A 20099-nucleotide genomic window follows, 5' to 3' on the forward strand; every position below is an offset into this window, starting at 1 on the left:
TCCTTTCTGAACCAGGTTTTATTTTACGTCTGTTAATATGTCATGTATTTGAAGTGATAATACACAGAAAAAGATGCTGGAAAGGGGCCAGTTTCTCAATTCTTGACCCACCTTCCACCCCTCCTTCATTGCATAGTTTGTCCTAGTGCAGTGAAATTTCACAGAATTGTAGAATCATTAGGGCTGAAAAAGGCTTCTAAGATCACCCAGTCCAACCCCAACCCATCCCCACTGATTCTGTCTCTCAGTGTCACATTCCCACAGTTCTTGAACACCTCCAGGGACAGTAACCCCTCCAACTCCCTGGGCAGCCTGTGCCAGTGCATCAGTGCTCTTTCTGAGAAGAAATTGTTCCTAATATCCAATCTGAATCTCCCCTTGCACAGCTTAGGGCCATTACCTCTTGCCCTAAATTTGCAGCACTCTGCAAGAGAGATGACTTGCATCTGAATGTGAAGGAGCTCATTTTATTGGTACCATTCTAGGAGGCTGCCAACTCTTCCCACCATCTTGGCATTTGGTAAAAATTATGACCGTCTCTCAAAAATAATGTAAATATGCTATAAAATTACTAGAAAAAAAGTTATTTCTTCTGCACCTAGTCAAAATTTCTACCTGTGTGGGGATGGAAAAGGGACTGCAAACTTATATGCACAAACAACAGAGCAAAAAGGTGGTGAAAGAAGGATCTGTTTACTCAAACACTTTTACCCCTTCCTTTTCCTTTTCTTTGTAACACAAGTCAATTTATCTCTCTGTATTAAAAAAGAGGAGTGGACTGGTTCAGCAGTAATGGAGCAGTTTCATTTAGCTGTGAATGTCTTGTGAGACAAAAATCTATCATGCTCAGAAAAGAACAGGCTTTACAGCCTGTTCCTTGTGCCACCAGACAAATGCTTCCTCTCTCTCCTCACCCAGCCTCCAAGAATAAATAATAAATGTATGGAGAAACTGTCCAAGAAGCAAAGCAGTGAGCAGAAATGCATCCCAGAGGGGCAATGAAGTAAATAAAGCTATATTCATCTTCCTGGAAATGCCCTGCTACAAGATAATAAAAAAAGGAGGTAGGATCATTTCTTGTCCTCCAGTTTTAACAAGATTCTGAGGAGATCTGTTAAGCTTTCATGATGTTAACAAAACTACCTGAATGCAATAATGCAACTTATTTATGCTTTCTTGGACAAAGGTCTTTTTGGCTGGCACAACAGAGAAGTATTTAGAAAATAGTGGGTGGAGACATTTGGATTTTACTTTGGGATGAATTCCAGGTCTGAGAAACCTGCTTGCTGCTCTCCCATTCCCTGCTCAGTCACATGCAATACAAACTGGCTCTTCTTTATTTCAGAACAGATTATTGAGTTTGCTCCTTCACTGTCCACCAGCTGTTATTACTCCCTCTGGCACTTGTGCCAGCACTTCCTTCAGAGACAACCCCAAATGCATTGGAATTAGTAATATGGCTCACAGGACTAAGAAGGAAATGTCTAGCCAGAGTAAGTGACAACAACTAGTCGGGTCTGCCAATGATAGATGGATGTTTGCTGGAAGGAGCATGCTTCACCTAAAAAGGCTTGGATATGTAAGGGGACACTGCAGAAATGAGTAGACCTGGAGGAGACCTAAATAAAGCAACAGAAAATATAGATAGATTCAAATCTCATTTGATTGATTGTTCATATTTAGACATCCAAGCTAAAAGAACCCAAGTAAATTACAACAGCAACGAAGAAGTCAGTTTTAACAACAACAAAAGAAGTAATCAACCAGACCATTCCATGTTTGAGATATTTCATCTTGCTGAGTCAATGATACTCTCAAAAATATGTTTTAGGTCAGTAGGTTATGACACTGGAGGGTTTCAGAAGGGAATTGTGTGGGTTCTCCCTCAGACATTTTACTACTGAGTGCACAGCATGGCTTAAGCCATGCAGAAGGCTATGTGAACTGCCGAAGATAGTGGCACTTGGGAAATGTGGGTCTTATTCTCTGATTTCCCTCAGCAAGTGCCTTTCAACCTGCAATTTTTCTCTTTCCTGACATGACTGGAAGCTTTTGAAGTATGTGGGCTTTCTCAGTAGGTTTACCTACTGTCCAGTGTAGTGGGATCCCAAGTCACCACTAGGGTCTTTGCTAGCATGTAAAAGAAGATGACAAAGAGTATTTCAAAGGAAGCTGCTCTGCTGGAAGATTGAAAGCAAGAAAAGAAAACAAGCACTCAAAGGTGTCCCAAAGTAGCACCAGTTTTGAGTCAAAAGGAAAAAACAAACAAAGAAAATTAAATAAAGAAACAAACAACAACAACAAAACCACAACAAAAAAACAATCGCAAGATTAAGCCAAGTACTTCTGGCTAGTCTTTTTCATCTCACTGTAAAGCAGAGCAATCTTTACAAAATGATAAAGCCATAAAAGGCTGTGGTTGTTTCTTTTAAATGAACCAGAGCAGAGATGGTCTCCTCTCATAGTATCACAAAGGTCAGAATTAGCCACCCCTAAGACTAGCAGGTTCTTGAAATGTTCAAGTGCTTGTATCTTGTCGTTATGACTAATCCACTCTCCAGAACAAGAAAGGTCAAATGAAGAACACTCCTCCAAATAGTGCAACAACTCTTTGCCATGGCTGATGTGTAATGTGCTCCGACATGGTGTCAACAGCTGCTCCTGAAAACCCAGTGAGTCAGCCTTTCAGAAGAGCTTGTCAGCTCCCACTGTTTGAGTTTTCATACAGATTATATTTACTCCCCAGTGTTTAAAAATAGCCTTCCTAAACCTTGAAATCATAACATGTTTTACTTCCAGAATTGTCCTCTCCCTGAGACACCCAAGCATCTCTCTCATGTGAGAGCAAACCTTCCTAGCTCTTCTTTCATCTACTTTTCCCTTCACACGCTGACAACCAAACCAAAGGCAGGCCCCAGTATCTGAAGCCACATACAAATAAAGAACTTCTGTCTCCTTTCACAACTTTTACCTTCAAACCACAGTCAGTCCTCCAGCACACTGTGAGGTTAAGTGATCTGCTCAGCAGATAGAGTACAGAGATGATGGTTGACTTGCCTTTGGTCCTAACCACATAGGCACGTATCCCCTATTCTAATCACCAACCTCCCTTGCATGCTGTCATTTAAATAAGAAGGCCTATTGGAAATGACAGGTGAAGAAAGCAGTCCAGGCATGAAATGCACCCTAAAGTATATTAATAGAAGGCTGCCAGACAAAACAGCACAAGGCATTTGATCGCATCATCTAGGCTTGTTGTTCATGCTCCTCTGCATCTGGCTGCGTGATTTCTGCCAGATTCTCAGCTGGAGGAGCAGGCTAGGATTTGCCTGCTTCCCCTAAACCGGGCCGGGCTCAGCTGCAATCATGCAGAGCACTGAAAGAAATCCCTTTGAGTTGGGATTCATTCTGAACATGTAAAACCCAGACAAATGACTGCTTCTCCAAAGTGAATCCCATTTCACAGCAAGTAGGTTATTAGTGTGGAACTCCATACAAGTAGCCTGCATTCAAAAGCCCTCTGCATTATTAATAGAAGATGAGCTTTTGACATCAAAGGAGAACCATTATGCATGCTAAATGGTGGCAAAAATTGTACCCGCACTTCAAACCTTTTCAATTCTTTGTCCCTTGTAAATCAATCAAGGTTGACAGATGCTTTAAGGAGAGTAATCTTTTCAATGATACTGTCAATGGATAACATAATGGAACATTGTCTCTGTGCTGTGTGAAGACATGGAGCTAGTCAATTATGGACAACACTTCATGCAGCCGCCAGTTTTCACTTGAAGTGCTGCTGTTGAAGTATTATAATCCCAACAAATGGCCGCAGCAGCACACAATGTAAATGAGACCTCCTGAAGCTTTGGAAAATTAATTAGTAACAACAGTGGTCCATTCCCACACTTTCAAACACCCGCCTGGTAATGTTAACGATGCACTTCCCCCCTTCCCTTTGAGCAGTCAATAGGGCATATTTACATACACTATTTTTAATCTTCAACACTTTTCTTTCCCTTCTTTTAGAAAACATAGGAAGCTCTGGATTCTTTTCCTCTCTTTCCAGCAGCAATATTCACCCCTGATATTTCTAACTAGTCATATAACCCACATGACTGCAGCTGAAAAGAAGGAAACAGAAACTTTCCCACTCAGAGCAGTAATATTCACTCCTCTTGCTTCCCAGATATGGGACACTTCATGGCTTTCTCCTTTTCCAACATCTCTATACCCTCAGCTGTCCTGGTAAGAATGACTTGGCTGGATGGCAGAGGAAAGGCTTCTGGGCTTCAGAGATCAGTAGAATGTGGGTTGGAAGCTCAGCAGTCCGAGTATAACACCAAAGTCAAACTGTGGTGCTCTAGACATCAAGATGCATGTCTGATAGCTGGTTTCTACAAAAAGGAGATTGAGAGTCAAAGGGTAGAGACTGCTCTGTATCTTTACCTATTGGTTTCCATTTCCTACATCATTTTCTCAAAGATTTTCCCATTGTCAACTGAGACTTCCACTAAGAGGAACACAATCTCCCACAGTAACTGAGAGAAATCCCACCACGAAGAAAATGGTCTTTTTCCCAATTATAGCAAATGTTGCTGTGCAGACTCAACTACTTCTTAGTCTGATATTAGATTTTGTTTCTCTAGAGCTAAACACTTGGAATGTTTCTCCACCACCACTGCCATAGGCTACTTGAGATGACTCTGCTGAGGAGGCAGGCACTATGCCCAGCTGGAGAAGACTCATGCTTCTCTCTCTGTAGCAGGAGGATGAAGTATTAGCAAGAAGGGGATAACAGAGACTGAGAAAATATATAGTGGGTAGCAAAAGTGGGTAGAAACGTAACAGATGTAAAACCAGGACCTAAAAAGTAGGTTCTTCCACTCCTTTTTGCTTGGTGCAGGAATCCAAAGTGATTTTAAAATGAATTTGTTCCTACCATATGTGCCAAATGTCACTCACTGCCCTTCCTCCTGATCACTGAAAGTTGCCCTAAATCCACCAGCTTCTCCAGAGCAACTACAACAAGTGCTGGATAAAGATCTTTTCTATTTGAAGCTCACTCCTAAGATATATATATATCCTCTACCACTTCATTTATAGGAGCTTGCCATCTATTTGCAACTCTCAGGGATAACTACACACAAACTTTCTTCTAAGTTACAAGACACATATTGAGCGATTGCAGGTTTTCTTGAAAAATGTTTTTCCACAGTAGGATCAAATAATTTTAAGAGCATATATAACCCTTGTCACAACTTGCAACAGAAAATTATCCAACCGTTTTCATCAAGTTTATTTTTCTAACCTCTACTTGATATTATACCATTATTTAAAGCACACAAGTCAAAAGTCTGTGAATGCAATGTAATATAAACAGTGAAATACTAAACCTGATGCACTGCATCAAAAAAATCTTCTGATAAAGATTAAATGTACTAATAAATCAGAACCAAAGGTTATAATGTGGAAGACAAAGAACTTGCTTCTAACAATACATGAGATCACATTGTACCACTTTGGAAGAAAGTAAGAGGAAGGATAATGGCAAATCACAACTAAAATTTTAAATAGTCCTATATTCATATTAAAATTAGTACAATTCAATTAAATTAGAAATTTATCATCACAAATAAACTGGACACACACTTAAATGAATTAAGATAACTTACGTAAGAGAAATCTTCAGCATTCTGACAGAGCAGCCTGGGGAAAACAGCCTGTCGCTGAAATCTTTCCTCGTTTTCAAAGATGTTCCCATACATGAAGCCATTCATCATGGTAGAGTGCGCATGGATGTCAATGTAGAACTCCAGGTTAATCTTCTATTAAGGGGGAAAAAAGCAGATAAAAAATAAAACACCAACAAACGACGAGATAAATCATAACTGTGGTATGTAGGTTATGCCTTCTGTAAATCTACTACTGCCATCCACAGATATATCCATGTTGCCAATGCCGGGTAGCCATGATAAAGACACTCTATTATTGCATCCAGCCATCACACCTTCCTACAGAACCTTGACAGACATTTCTCTATCTGTCCTGAGCAGGCTGAAACATTTATGCAGCACAGGATAACATGCAAAATAAAGCTAAGGCATTCTTCTTCGCATTGCCACAGGGTCAGTGCCATTGATAAAAATATGTACCTTGCAGTTCCAGAGCAAGACTGTTAAGGCATTACTGCGTGGCTGTGTGTTACAGTACACAGATCTATCCTTTCTGGCAGCTCAAAACTGTGTAAGTAAGAATTCCTTCAAGATTTCCCATGTAGTTTATTTCTGTTTATAAAGACAAATACCACAAATTTCTAATCCCGCTTTACACATGGAAATTTATTTTACTCTGCTTTGTAGCATCCAACAGAAAAAAAATATCATAATAAAGTGCTGTGAACGCCTCTGCTTGTAGCAACCCTTGCCAGTAAAATGCAATGTGCAGCCCTCCACACACATCTGGTCTGCACACAAAAGTTGCTCAGGCTACTGGAGAATACTGAGCTACATATCAGTTGAATGTATTACAAAAGCAGTTCATGTGACAGCAGTGTCAGCTCTTCTAGAGAGTCTCTAATGGGGGGAGAACATCATTTGGTATGTGATACTAATATGATACAGATTTACGTTCCCTTGGCAGAAAACCAATGTACAATACACACTGAATGTTTAGTTTAATTAAACAGCCTAGAGAGAGTAATACTGCATCTTATTAAGCCTCTCCAATGTTAAGATGTTAGCTAAGGCAATATCGATATCTGACCATGCTTCATAGGAAAAGAACATTTAATTGTATTTGACTCTAAAACAATAAATTGTCTGCTAGTGCCAAAACATTTTGCTGTGCTGTAGAGGACCAACAGGGCAATAAAGCATGCATCTGCAATTTGGAGATACAGCACTAAAAAGAAAGATTAGCATCAACAGGATGAAACACCACATATGATTTTCTTCCTCTCCAAACATGCACAAATTAAAAATTAAGATTGAATAATGTTGTTTTTTTTTTTTTTTCCATGAGATAATATCCCCATCAGAAACAGCATTTGTTGAGATCAAATGTACACCTCTCCATCACCATAAAACTGATTGTGTTGTAGATCTCAAACAGTGACTTAGTGTTGAAGGGAGGAGATAATCTAGTTGCAGTGGGTATTTATAAAGCATGAACGTCCTTCACAAAGAAGTCAGTGACCTAAGACATGTTTATTCTAGAACAACTAGAAAGAGTTCTTCATAGGGACGTAGTTAGTAATATAAAATAATTGAGAAGCACAGCAAGATATACCATAGACTAGTATCATTTGTGTCTTAAACAGCACAATTAAAAGCACTGGCTTAGGTGATATAACCTGTGCTAAAGTATCATATGATACTTCTTCATCCATAGTTCTCAAAAGAACTTCCAAAAGAAACAAACAAATGCACAGAAGCACAGATCAGTCATACAACTTTCCATCTGGTTATTAATTCTGTGATTCTGTGATTATCTGGCAAAAAACCCACCCCTGTAGAATATGTGTAAGTGGAACCCCAGCTTAGCTTTGATTTGACCAAGTCAACCAACCTTACACAGTATCAATAGACAATTTTCCAAAGTCTCTTAGGATTCTTACTAAGAAGTTACTGGTAAAGGTGTTCAGGGGAATTTTAGGTAGTCTCTTGGCAGTACTGAGGTTTTTTTTAAGATCTGTCTTGATTATCAAAAACATTTTATGGTGGTTATTATTTGTGAGCAAACACTGTCATAGAATCATAGAATTGCTCAGGTTGGAAAAGACCTTCAAGATGATGAAGTCCAATCGCAACCTAACCTGTTCCTGCACAGGCAGCACCTTGACCTAAAGATTAAATTTCCAGATTGCTCATTTGGAAACCATGACATTCAACATAGAACTCATCACTTAGACAGGTGATCAAACATTTATCCATCTTGAGCATTCTCCATTATGGAACAGGATGACTTGGTCCACTGTTAATATATCACGGGTTCCTAATGGCAAAATTCTCTTATTCAAAGGCATAGAGATATTCTGGCCTCCATGTGGTTGACAACAGCTTACCACTAGGATATTAACTCGAAGTAACTATGTTTGAAGACATGTTCTGCAGAAGAAATAGGACAATCTGCAGAACGAAAATGAGATGTGGTGAATTTTAAAGGGAAAATGAAGTCAGTAAATGTACATGTCTGTTCAAATGTGCAGACATGAACACACTTAGAACATAATCCAATCTAATCCACTGTTGAAACCCATGGACATTTGACAGCATCCACTCAGCAGAACCCATCCTGGCTATGGCTTCTAATGCCGTAGCATCTACAAGTGAGAATGGGAATAAAGTTTGATGTGGCTCAAACTCCGATAGTTACATTTGCTTCAGCTTTTAAGCAGAAAATAATGAATAACGAAGCTCAAACATTTCCGGCTGCCATTACTGCCTTCTCAGAGACTACAAGTTACATCCTACAACATTATATTAAACTCATCATTTTCTGCTTTAGAGGTGGAATGCAAAATGATTCAGATGCCTTATAAGAGTCATCTATCAATTTAATTCCCCCAAGTGTCTTTTCTTTGTGCTTACAAGCAGCAGCAGAGAGCTTCTCTCTCATGCTCTCTTTTTTAAGTAAACCTATAATTACCTGGATGACCCGAGCATACAGAGTTGAGAAAACAAATGCAGCTCTGCTATTTCTTTCCTCTGTGTGTCAAAACACTCACTAGATTGACAACGATTGAACCCCACTTCCTAGAAAACAACAGTTAACACCTCTGCTTTGAAAAAAATGGTCTTTGCCTCTTCTTGATGCTTACTACATAAAAAGAGAGTAAATGAATAAGCAAACAAATTTCTGCTCCAAAGTTTATTTGAATCCCTGCCTTTATGACACATTCTTTTCACTGTTCTCTTGGGTCAGAATAAAACTTCTGACAGCTTGAGAAATGCACATACAAATTAGGGAGGGGAAAACGAAAGAAACTATGGATAGAGAATGAAAACTCACATTCACTGTTACAATGTGAAACAGTACTGAAACTGTAAACTGGTATGTGATACCATGTGAAGTGTTTTAAGAAAGTGTTCTCACTTGTCTGAGTATTAATTTCATTAGTCAGACGCCTTTAGAAGGTCAGTAAGGAGCAAAAGGAAAGAGTGATGTTAATAGCCAGTGCCAATATGACCAAAATTGGATTTTTGAACAGTACAATTATGATTCTTAAGGAAATAGAAATTAAAAAAAATCAATAAAGGCTGTAATAAAAAGATAAATATGCATTGAGCCCAGAACATGGGCCACTAGAGAGGTAAGTGATGCAGGAAAAAGCCAGCTCTGTTCACCAGCTGTCACTCCAATATGGATATTATTAATTTTTGGACATAGCAATTGGTTTAGACACAGTCCCAAAGCCTTCTTCAGTCCAATATATCATACAGGGGATGGGATAAACTCCTTGCAGTGTTGTATGCAAGACATTAAAACCATTAGCTTGTCGTTAGTGGTAGAGGACATAACAGCCTCCAGGCACACTGTCCAGCCTTACTGCTCAGTCACTGTTTGAAGCAAATAGACATATAGCAGTTGGCACCACATAAGGAGTTTGTCCTTTTTTGGTCAGAAAGGATTCAGAAGTTCTGAGAACACCTGCTCTTTGAAGTTTCCTCAGGTTTAGAGTCTCTCAAAAGAAAACTGTGCAAACATCTCACACATATGTCTTCAGATATGTACCATATAAACCCCATGATAATATTTTGGCAGCTCCTACATGTGATACCAGAAAACTTAAGCACAGCAAGCTCATAAGACAAACCAAGGAAAACTGATTATTTAGCATCACATGTTCAGCAGCCGACATTCAGCTAGAAGCCATCAGTCCTTGCCTTCTCAGCTACAGGGCACTCTGCCCAGCACCCTGATTCACTCTAAGGATGCACAACACCCATCTATCACTGACTACAAAAGAGAACATCAGGCAAATTTTGGGCGGTCTGGATATGATTCGTATTTTCAAACTTCCCCTGAAATATCCAGATTTGGATGAGGTTAATTGTGCTGAAATCACTTTTCTTACTTCTGCCTTCTTACACATTTCTCCGTAAACCTGATAAGGCTAGTATAAAGCCTCAAAAAAAAAAAAAAAAAAAAAAAAAAAAAAGTTGATTCTATAACTTCTGGAGCAAGAGATGCCCACAGTGTCTTCTCCAGTTCTGCAGATGATACATGTAAGCCATGCATTATTAGAGTACTATTTAAGAGACATGCCACTATCCCTTTGTAACCACAGAAGCAACCTCATCATTCCCCTTCCATTCATCACCACTGTGCAACACTATGGCAATGGCAGCAATTATTTACATAAGCAATTAATAGTAAAAAAGTGGCTTACTATTTTTAAAAAACTTCTAAACTTCTACATTTAAAAAGTATCTCCTCTTCTTGCTTCTAGTGAATGGGAATATGTCAGTTTAGATACACTCTTATTCTTACTGACATCAAGCACAGAAGTCAATTTCTCCTTATTCTTATAGATAGAGACCTTTGCACAATCTGAGAATGTCTTAAGTGTTCCTGAAAAACAGCTTGCAAAATGTGCATCAATGTTTGTGTAATCTACTAGCAGTTCTTCATGATGTTTCATTCATTTCTTTTCAGATTGTTTCAATAATGTTCTGAGAGCTGTTGTTTTACAGAGTGGACTAGTCCAAATCAGCTGCAATTTAGAAGTCATTATTTACCCATCTGATTACACGCCAATTTCTCTATCTGAATGATACTTCTTAATAATAGGCACAATCTGACATGAGTCAAAGAGGATAGAGACTTCTGTTGGCTCCATGGATTCATGCAGCAAAATGATGACATGTCCAACAAGACTGCTACCATCATACCTGTCTTACAAAGAAAAAGATGTTTTTATTGCAGAATAACATAGGGCTTCCTTCAGTGAACTTGAAGCCTAATGTGGTATGCCCATCAGTAGGGCTGAAAGGAGCTAAATGTGTGCTTTTAGACCTGGACTGGGCAGTCCACAACCTGCATATTCTGATCCTGGCTCTTCCTCTATCTACTTGTTCCTCTCACCTGCCAGTGCAGATAACAACACCTCCTGAGGATTAGCTGACGTTTGTAAAGCATTTTGAAGGTATAAAGCATCACCGTGAGTACAAGTTAAGTGTTAATTCATCTGCCAGGCTGATTCACTCTTTGACCCCTCTGCAGAGACTTCCAGTTAGTGTCAGCTCTGGCAGTTTTTGCAATTCAGGCACCTGTCCACCAGCTATGGGATGGAAGCCAGCAATTCACACAGGACGCAGAGAAGCCGTCAGATGGTGGTAACATTTGGTCACGACAGGGCTGAATTGGATTTGAAAGGGTGACCTGGAGGTGAAAGGCTCTAGCAAGAAGCAACTGCTGTTCAAATGCATATTAAATTAGGAAGGGGCCAAAGAGACAATTTTAAGACCCAGATCAAGTTTAGACAAGATTTTTGAGTCAGCTGCATAGGAAATTCTTGTATAATTTTTACCCTCGATGAAAAGGAATCAAGAGATACATTCTTTCTGGATTTTGGGCCTGACCTCCAGCCAAAAAATGTGATGGGTAACTCAGAACAAGGAGAGTCATTGTTCTGTCATATCCTTTCTGTCTCCTTTACACAGGAAAAGACATGCAAATAAAGCCAGAGATATGGGTTTTGACCTCAGCAAGCTCTGAAGACTTTAGTAGCCTGCACAGTAGGAATAAAGCATTGGGATTGAAGTGGGTATCAGGCCATTACCTCACACTAAATGTACAGGGCCAACTGAGATCATCAACATCTCAGACCTCACTTGCATGTCTGTACTTTGCATCCATTGACACAGAAACCATACAAGATCTGGATCCTCTGTACTCCTGCTGGAAATCCTGCTGTACTCACCTGTCTGCAGCAGCACTGGCGATATAGAAAGAGAGCTTTTTGGAAAAGGGAGGGGGAAATTATGGTGAAAAGAATCAAAAACCTTTGGGGAAAGGGAAAGAAAGATTTAAAATAGAAGGAAAAATAGTTAAAAAAAAAAAACAAAAAAAAAAAACGTTGTGACAGCATTGTTATTCTGGCAATTAACAGCAAAAAAATTGAGTTACAAAATAGAAATATCTAAATGACCATGTTGTCACTGGGCTATCCAGTTTGACTCTTGTCTGGTTCTTCAAGTTTTCTCAGTTGAAATGTTCCCAATAGCTGTATCAGGGAATTTAATACTCCTTAGTACTTTTCCTTAGACAGTTGCTTGCTGTGTAACTAAGGGCAAGCCATGTAATGTCTTTAGGCTTCATTAGTTGCTGCCTACACCTGAAGCTATATTAAGTTCAAGAGTTCCTGTTCAACTATTCACTTCTTAGCAGTGCTAATATTTTTCTGTTTTACAAATAACTTTTAATTATACTGTCACAGAACCTTCTGACCAAGGTACAGAGTCTTTACTTTTCAAGTACATAAATAAGGCCAAAAGACATTGCCTGCCTTCTCTTCCAATTACAAAGGCAAAGATAGATTCAAAAGTGATGGCTAGGAATTAGGACTCGCTGTCCCCTAATTTCCTAGAGACTGATCAAGTTGGGCAAAAATACGTGTAAGCAAATCAAATTTTATAATGACCAACTTCTATTGCCTCTCAAACAATATATGGTATTACTCATTATTTCTCATTAAATAAGTGACAGCTGGCAGAATATAAAGTCATCTGGCAGAAGACCTAAGGCAAACAAAATAAAGTACTTTTAAAATTACCTTTTACCGCACAAATCACTGCCACCAGGTTTTGTCCAAAACACAAACATCAATTAGATGATGAATTCAGACAAAACTATTCCATCATCTCATACAAAGAAGTGAATACAAATTCTCAATCAGAAAATCCTCAGATAACATGTTGCCAGAAGCTCTGTCCTATTCTTCCAGTCTGTCCCTTAGTATCCACAATTTCAAGCCATTGGATACAGAGCCAAATAGACCTTGTATTTGTTGCAGCATCACTGTTCTTATTTTCCATTTAGCCTTTAATTTATATTACAGAATATGACTTTTGCAGATCTTAGAAAGTTAATGCATTGCTTGTTCATGAAAAGCATGCAAACAGTCCTTGAAGACAGACCGGTGTGTAGTTAGAAAGAGACAAATACATCTGTATGCAAACTGCCAACCTGTCCAGTCAGATAGAAGGAAACAACCTGAGATATGTCATTCAAAGCCTGTGTGGCCACCTTCTTCCTTGGGAAGCAACAGGAAGGCTACAAATGGACACTGTGCATGTGTTCTGCTAATGATGGACAGCTAACTAACATGAACAGCAAACTAACGATCTCTCTGTCTTCCTGGCACAGCCTCACCACAAGCAGAAGCCATCCATAGCTGTTAGTCTTATTCTGTTCCTCTGAAAGTTGTCTCCTCTTTGCTTGCACTCAGGCCAGTGACAAGTACATCCAAGGAAGAGATAAAAGTGAAAGCTGATAAACAGAACATAGGGACACTGAAAGAGATTAGGGACTATACAGGAGCCATAGCTACTTGTGAAGGAACAACAAGCTAATAAATAAATAAATAAATAAAAAGAAAGAAAGAATTGTCCATGACATTCTCTTGTTGACCCAATATTCATTCATAGCTGGTAGAATAGGTTTTCCTGAGTTTTACAGACTCAGAGGTAGCTCACCCTTACAGATCAGCATAGCATTTCACATCAAACTGTAGAACATTTTCTCCATGCTTTACACCCAGTGGTATTTATTACCTGTACAATGCTATAAAAGTTAAAATGTAATGGCCACTTTGGAAGGATCTGCTTTTATGACTAAAAGCACAACACAACATGCCTTTTGCAAGGCACTTATCAGCATCAGATGCATCTGATTTTTTTCCCTCCAATATTCCCCAACCCACATTGACTGATAGGCAACTGTGCTGCTGCAGGCAATACCACCTTGTGTTCTGCCCATCAAACAGCAAGGCAACTGATGGAGGCTGTAAGTAAAGCCATCAGATCTCAAAGGAAACATGTACCCTCTAAGCACATATTGGGGACTGCTATACATACATACATACATACATATATAAAAAAACTGATTCCTATAGAAAGAATACACAGAGTAAAACATTTGGGACTCACAATTTAACACAGTGGCATAAGAAGTAATCAGAGAGACAATCTGAAGAGTATTCACTAGGGCAGGGCTAAACAAAGCTATAATAGCTCGTAAGAAGAGTATTTCCCACCCTAGAGAGTAGCAGCTGCTGACATTCACAATGGTTGACAATTTGCTCTGCATTATGTGTATAGATCAAAGTTTGATCTCTCCTAAACTATCTAAACCATGTCTCCTAAACTATTAGCACTGACAGTCCATGTTCTGATTTCAGGTTGAGTCACTAAACACCAGACTCACTAACCAGTTTATGATACACTTTACTGACTGCTTCAGTCGATTAGCTCTGTAAAACCATGTAATTTGGGTTTGTCAAGCTATTCTGAATGATATAGACAATTTTGGCAAAAGAAAAACCCTAAATATGTTGTTATCAACTTGGCCATCTCACTAGCATAGAATCAAATCTGAATCAAAAGTGATGCTTTCTTCCCACACTGGGCTAAGGAGCCAGCTTCCTGCTCTAATTAGGTTTGGAGATCTGAAGTCAGGCAAATCTGACTAATTTTTACTTGCTGCTGTCTTATAATCCATTTTTCCTCGGTCTAGTTTGCTGCATAAATATAAAATCCCAACAACAGATAGCTTTCACTTTTTGGCCAAGCAAAAAAATAAAATGTTTTTTGGACTATGCTGCTTCAGTAATCCCAGGAGTTTCTTCAGCACGTGAATGAAACCAATGAAATCAGAATCAATCTGGTGGTTTCTTCTCTGATCACTGACTATGCAGGAAGTGAACAGTGACCGCACTCCTTATGTAGGCTCCTAGATTTACTGCTGAAGTTAGAAGTTGTTAATTCTTTGTTACTGATTTTTTTTTTCTTCTACAATTATGACGATATGCCTGACCTTATATATACATATGCCATACAATATATAGTTTCAAATCAGTGGCCAAGAGAAGGGACAATAAACAGCTCATTGCAATGGTAACAGAGTGTTAAAGGAAAAACAGCAGTCAGTAATATTACTAGCACTTAACATTGCATACTGGCTTGTTCCTTTATGATCATTCCATGAATTGACCCAACCCTTATGTAGAACGCAGAATAATACATGATTACAGGGAAAAAAATAGTATATCTCCCTCTGAAAAGCTGGAAAAATCAACAAAACACATTTCAGAATAAGACGTTTCTCCATAAATGAATGAACGACGAATGAATTATTTATGTGACATATTTGCTATCTGCTTGTTGAAACTCTATTGGAAATACAGAGAAGTCACATGTGCCCCGTGTTTGCCATGTAAAAAAACACATCAAAATAGTTCCAAAGGGCTGATCTCCCTTCCCTAAGATACATCACAGGCTCTGCTAGCCAGAGGAACCAGAGAAATGCCACAAGGTTTACCCTGTTATTCCAAGAGACAAAGAAACAAGATAGAACCCAAACATTCATGACTTAGCTCAGTGAAAGTTCTCTGGAAGCAGAAAGCAATCACATTAAACTTCAGCAGACAACTCATGGGTAAACCAAACTTTTGGTGAATTTGCTGTTTCTTTATATTTTCCCCAGCAGTTTGGTCCCCTCTATGCTCCCACACAATCACACTGTGAACAGAGAAAGTCCAGAAGTATACTTTAATAAAGCTCCCCTTTCTCCCAAGAACATCTTCCCTTCAATTTCAGATTTCTCTGAAGGGAGAAGATTTCTGCTATCTCTGATGGTTGGAACCTGATTCTGTCATCATTAGCTTTCCCAGAAACTCTTCATTTGTTTAATGCTGGTATGTAATAAGAGGCAGGAAGGATAGTCATTTTTATAGCAACTACCTGCCAACAGAATTCATTTCTTTATCCCTTCAAAATCTCACATCTGTCCATGTCTCCAGGCACTAGTGGAAAAAGCTCTGCATTAGTTATTTTTATTATCAACATAAAAATCTTTCCATTTATTTATTTATTAAGAAAAAAAAACCCAGCTACCTACAAAACTCAGTTCATTTTGTCCTTAGGCAGACATTTAAAGCTATCTGCCAACTTCTTTTCTTAATAACAAAATAAGCGAAGTCTTTATTACACAGAGTGTAACGAAATATGTCCAGCTACATTTACCCAGCTTAGACATATGCCATCCATTTATCAGGCAAGAAGTCTGTGACTGAAAGAGGAAATACCTGATACAGAAAAGGGGCCCATTTCTGAACCTCAGCTACAGGAGAGTGCAGATGGCGGTGCTGAGCCTCCAAAAGATGTCCTGTCCTGATAGGTAGCCAGGTCCACACTGCACACTGGAGCAGAGACAGATACCAAGAGTCCAGAACAGTCCAGTACAGACCTGTTCATTCAGAGTGAGGAGGGCTCAGTTTTGTGACTAACCTGCATTTGGGACTCAAGTGTGCATATCTGCATGATGCAACACCAAATGGCTCCTCCAGTTCTTCTCTAACATAGCAGAGAAAGGAAAAGCTTGCAGAGATGTTGGGAGACACCATCACATCCTCAACCACCAGCTCCTCAGCCTGACCAGCCCGTTGTCAGGCTGGGGCTTTGCTTTTGCTTCTTGACAGCATGACATGATGAAGGCTGAAAATATGGACATGGTTTAGTGGGTTATATTGGTAATAGGAGGATGGCTGGACTGGATGATCTTTGATGTTTTATCTAACCTTAACAATTCTATGATCCCAAACCATTTAAATTCCTTGCACAAATGTCTGTTGGACTCTGATATGAGAACATGGTAAGTGATGGGAATTGCACATTCTGTCCAGAATTTTGTGGCCTACTTCAGAGTAAGCAGTCCCTGAAAGGCAGGGAGGACTTGGAGCCCTAGCCAGGTTATGTGTCAGAGCTGCTGCTTGAACTCTTTCTAGGCTAGTGACTGGCATGTTAAACCCAAACAGCACATATTAAGTTGACACAAGATGAAACACATTAGGCAGATGGCATGTTTTCTCTGCACAAGCCAGCAGCGGAGTATTTCCTCCTAATGATCTCCTGTTCCTGTTCTCACAGCAAAATTAGTTTTAGAGGAAAAAGAAACAGAAAAATACATAGCATGATGAGAGCAAAGATTGCTGTCTGAAAAATACATCAACAACAACAAGAGAAGGATTTTATTCTTTCAATTCCATGGCTTTTATTTATATATATATATTGTTTATAAAACAAACACCCTATTTAGTCAGACGTGAAAAGTCAAAATTTACATTTAAATGGAGGCATTTAGGTGTTTTTTTGCCTCTCATCTCTTGAATGCAGAGTATAAAAGACTAAAAACTCTCAATTTTCCTAAATGGAAGGATAGCAGGAGAATTTTGCATTCTGAAAGTTATTCGTTAAATGAGCAATGTTAAAGTCAGCAATAACCAAAGCCTACCTGATCAAGGGGAAAGGAGCACTGGCTATTAGGCCTGATGGGGATTTACTCAACAGCTGAGACCAGCAGAAGTTGTGTTCTCATTGTGCCCCGTCCCCAAAGAGTAAATTATGCCAAATATAGCTCCCTGAGAGCAACATCTACATTTTCAGATGTACAGTGGGTCACTATCCAACTGAAAATCACTGCAATTTTAGAGATTTCAGAGCTAAAACAGCACAGGTTTCATTGCTGGAACTACTGTGGATTTTTCAAGACATGAGGTGGACTGCTTGTAAGAGAAAACAAGACAACCTAGAACAAGTCCATAATTGCACTGTATTAAAGCTATTGTAAAATAATGAAAGTGGAGACAGATACTGTGATGGCCCTAAAGCTTGTCAACAGTTAACTCTTTTTTCTCTTCCCATTTCTTCCTGGCAAGGAAAATGAGTACTGACTCTAAACAGTCAATCAAGCAAATACACTGATAAATAACGTGCACAGAGAATGCCAACCCAGTCCATGGAAAGATGAAGCACCATTTTTAACCAATTTATCTCGCTGGAGCAGCCCAGCAGTAACAGATGATGTACCATAGCAGCTCATTCAGTCCAGAGCTGGATTGCCACTCTCTGGCTTTTTCTTAGATGGAGCTGATCCACAGTGTTAAAAGGATACAGACAAAAAGAAACCTCATCATTTTTAAAACCACAGTTAACCACAAATCCAGTCACCGTTCTGTGGGGCTTTAAATCAATTGTTTTTAACTCTCTCTTGTGTGTTATACTGAGAGAGACTCATACAAAACAAATGAAGAAAGAAAGAATAAAAGAAGAATCACAGAAATAGCCTGGCTGTATTTTTAAAAGCAGAGGAAACAGTACATAAATAGCTGGAAAAGGCACACATACAATCTAAATGCCTGGGAGGTAGGAGTGCTATCGCTCATGTACCCAGCACTAGGATATCACTAACTAACTTGCTCTTTTTAATGTTGAAAACAGTGTTTCCAGTCCCCCAGGACACTACCCCTAGCACTACTTTACTACTGGGAAGTACACTCTAATGTTTGTCCATCGTGGCATTGGCCCCTCCAGCTCCTGTTTGTGAAGGGATATGTGCAAGGGATAAGTAAAATATAAAGGACTGGGAACATCTTAAACTTTGACTCTGAATTTAAGCTTATCTTGAGACAAAAGGGTTTAAAGTGAGCCGGAGAGCCGTAACATGTCTTCAACCTCTATCAGATTTCTCCTCAAACAACCACCAGCATCCCCTCTGAGCACCCTGAGACCATCTGTCCTGCTCTAAGGAGTCTGTCTAAGAAATAAAAATTCCTCGTCTCCTTCTCCAAGCTCAGGTCTTTATAGCTGTGTCCATCCCCATGGTACCCTGTGATACTTTCTCTAGGCCTGCCCCCACTCCAGCCAAATATCTAGCATGGGTGGGTCCTACCTGTGCTCCTGGTTTCCTTTGATTGGACATCCAGAGGTGTGAGCAGAGGTTCCAAAGGACCACCACGAACCCACCTGGGCTGAGGCCTGCCATGCAAGGAGGAGACCGCACAGAGGTGGGTTTTGCTTATTTTGTTTGTTTTCTAACACCCAGAGGACTTTGTTTTCATTTGTTTCTCTACTTCAGATGGCAGCACTTCAAATCCATCCAGTTGCCTGCAATCTTCAAAAGCAAACAAAGTCTGTTGACACTATGTGGCAGGTTTCCCAGAACCACTGTCCCTTCGCTTTGATGAATGAGCTCACAGCCACTAGGTATGCAGTCTTTCCAGACACGTAGGTAATTAAAGCCTACCTGGTATTTTAACCCAAAAATGATGTATAACACTGAGAAAATGTTGAGATCTGTATAGCATTAATATGACTCCATCAAAGGGTAACTGTAATGCACCTTAGGAAAACAGTTGCTGTTCACAGACACAGACATGTTTCGCTTCAGAAAAACCCTTAGGATGCAGTTTTAGCCTCCAGAGTGATGTCAGCTTGAAGCAACCCTGATCTTAATATTATGGGATCATGTGAAACATATCCTGCATTGCCATCACTTACCATGACCAATTCTAACAGTCCACAAGGTCTGGTGTATTTATACACACTTCTGTGGCATCCATGCCCACAACATCCAAATATGACATCTGTTAATTCCATGCTAGTGAACTCAGCTGGACAAGAGGATATAAAATAATATAAAATGTCAGCTTTCATGCTATATGGATTAAGCCAGCCATGTAATCAGACAGACTTTATGATGGGCATATCATGGGTAAGCAGTGATGACAGAGTTTATCAGTTACCAAAAATCAGTAATACATATGCTTGATTCTGTCTCTGTAGGAGATTTTCAATCAGCAGTCCCTAACTTAGGCACATGGTTATCACAGCTGGTGGAAACGTTAAACCTTCTGGGTTACCTTCCAGCTCCAGCAAGGTTTAGCATGCCCTTGAATTAACCTTGAATCTTACCCAAGGGAATAGCTGTGCAGTAAATTGAAACAGGCAGCTCCAACCAGCTGCAAATACACAGGGATTGGGACAGGGCAAGGCCAGTGGAGACTCAGCAACAAAGCTAAGGTACAGCTGTCTACCTTTTGC

General features: G+C 39.5%; 1 protein-coding gene across 2 annotated transcripts in view; it reads right to left on the reverse strand.

The window, feature by feature from the left end:
• The window catches only part of LOC122160553 (cytosolic carboxypeptidase 6-like), a 145597-nt gene that overhangs the window by 90655 nt on the left and 34843 nt on the right, over positions 1 to 20099 (reverse strand). The window contains exons 1-2 of one of the 2 annotated variants that reach the window (XM_042819162.1): positions 18949 to 18999; positions 5673 to 5825 (exon numbers count right to left, since the gene is read on the reverse strand). In XM_042819162.1, coding sequence (XP_042675096.1) covers positions 5673 to 5825; positions 18949 to 18978 — 183 coding nt within the window. In that variant the 5' untranslated portion in view covers positions 18979 to 18999. Of the gene's footprint in view, positions 1 to 5672; positions 5826 to 18948; positions 19000 to 20099 lie in introns of those variants that run through there. The other variant, XM_042819163.1, reaches the window with a different exon arrangement.

Source organism: Centrocercus urophasianus, unplaced genomic scaffold (assembly GCF_019232065.1).
Source record: "Centrocercus urophasianus isolate 14NV4802_14NV808 unplaced genomic scaffold, USGS_Curo_1.0 seq_18, whole genome shotgun sequence".
Taxonomy (NCBI): Eukaryota; Metazoa; Chordata; class Aves; order Galliformes; family Phasianidae; genus Centrocercus; species Centrocercus urophasianus.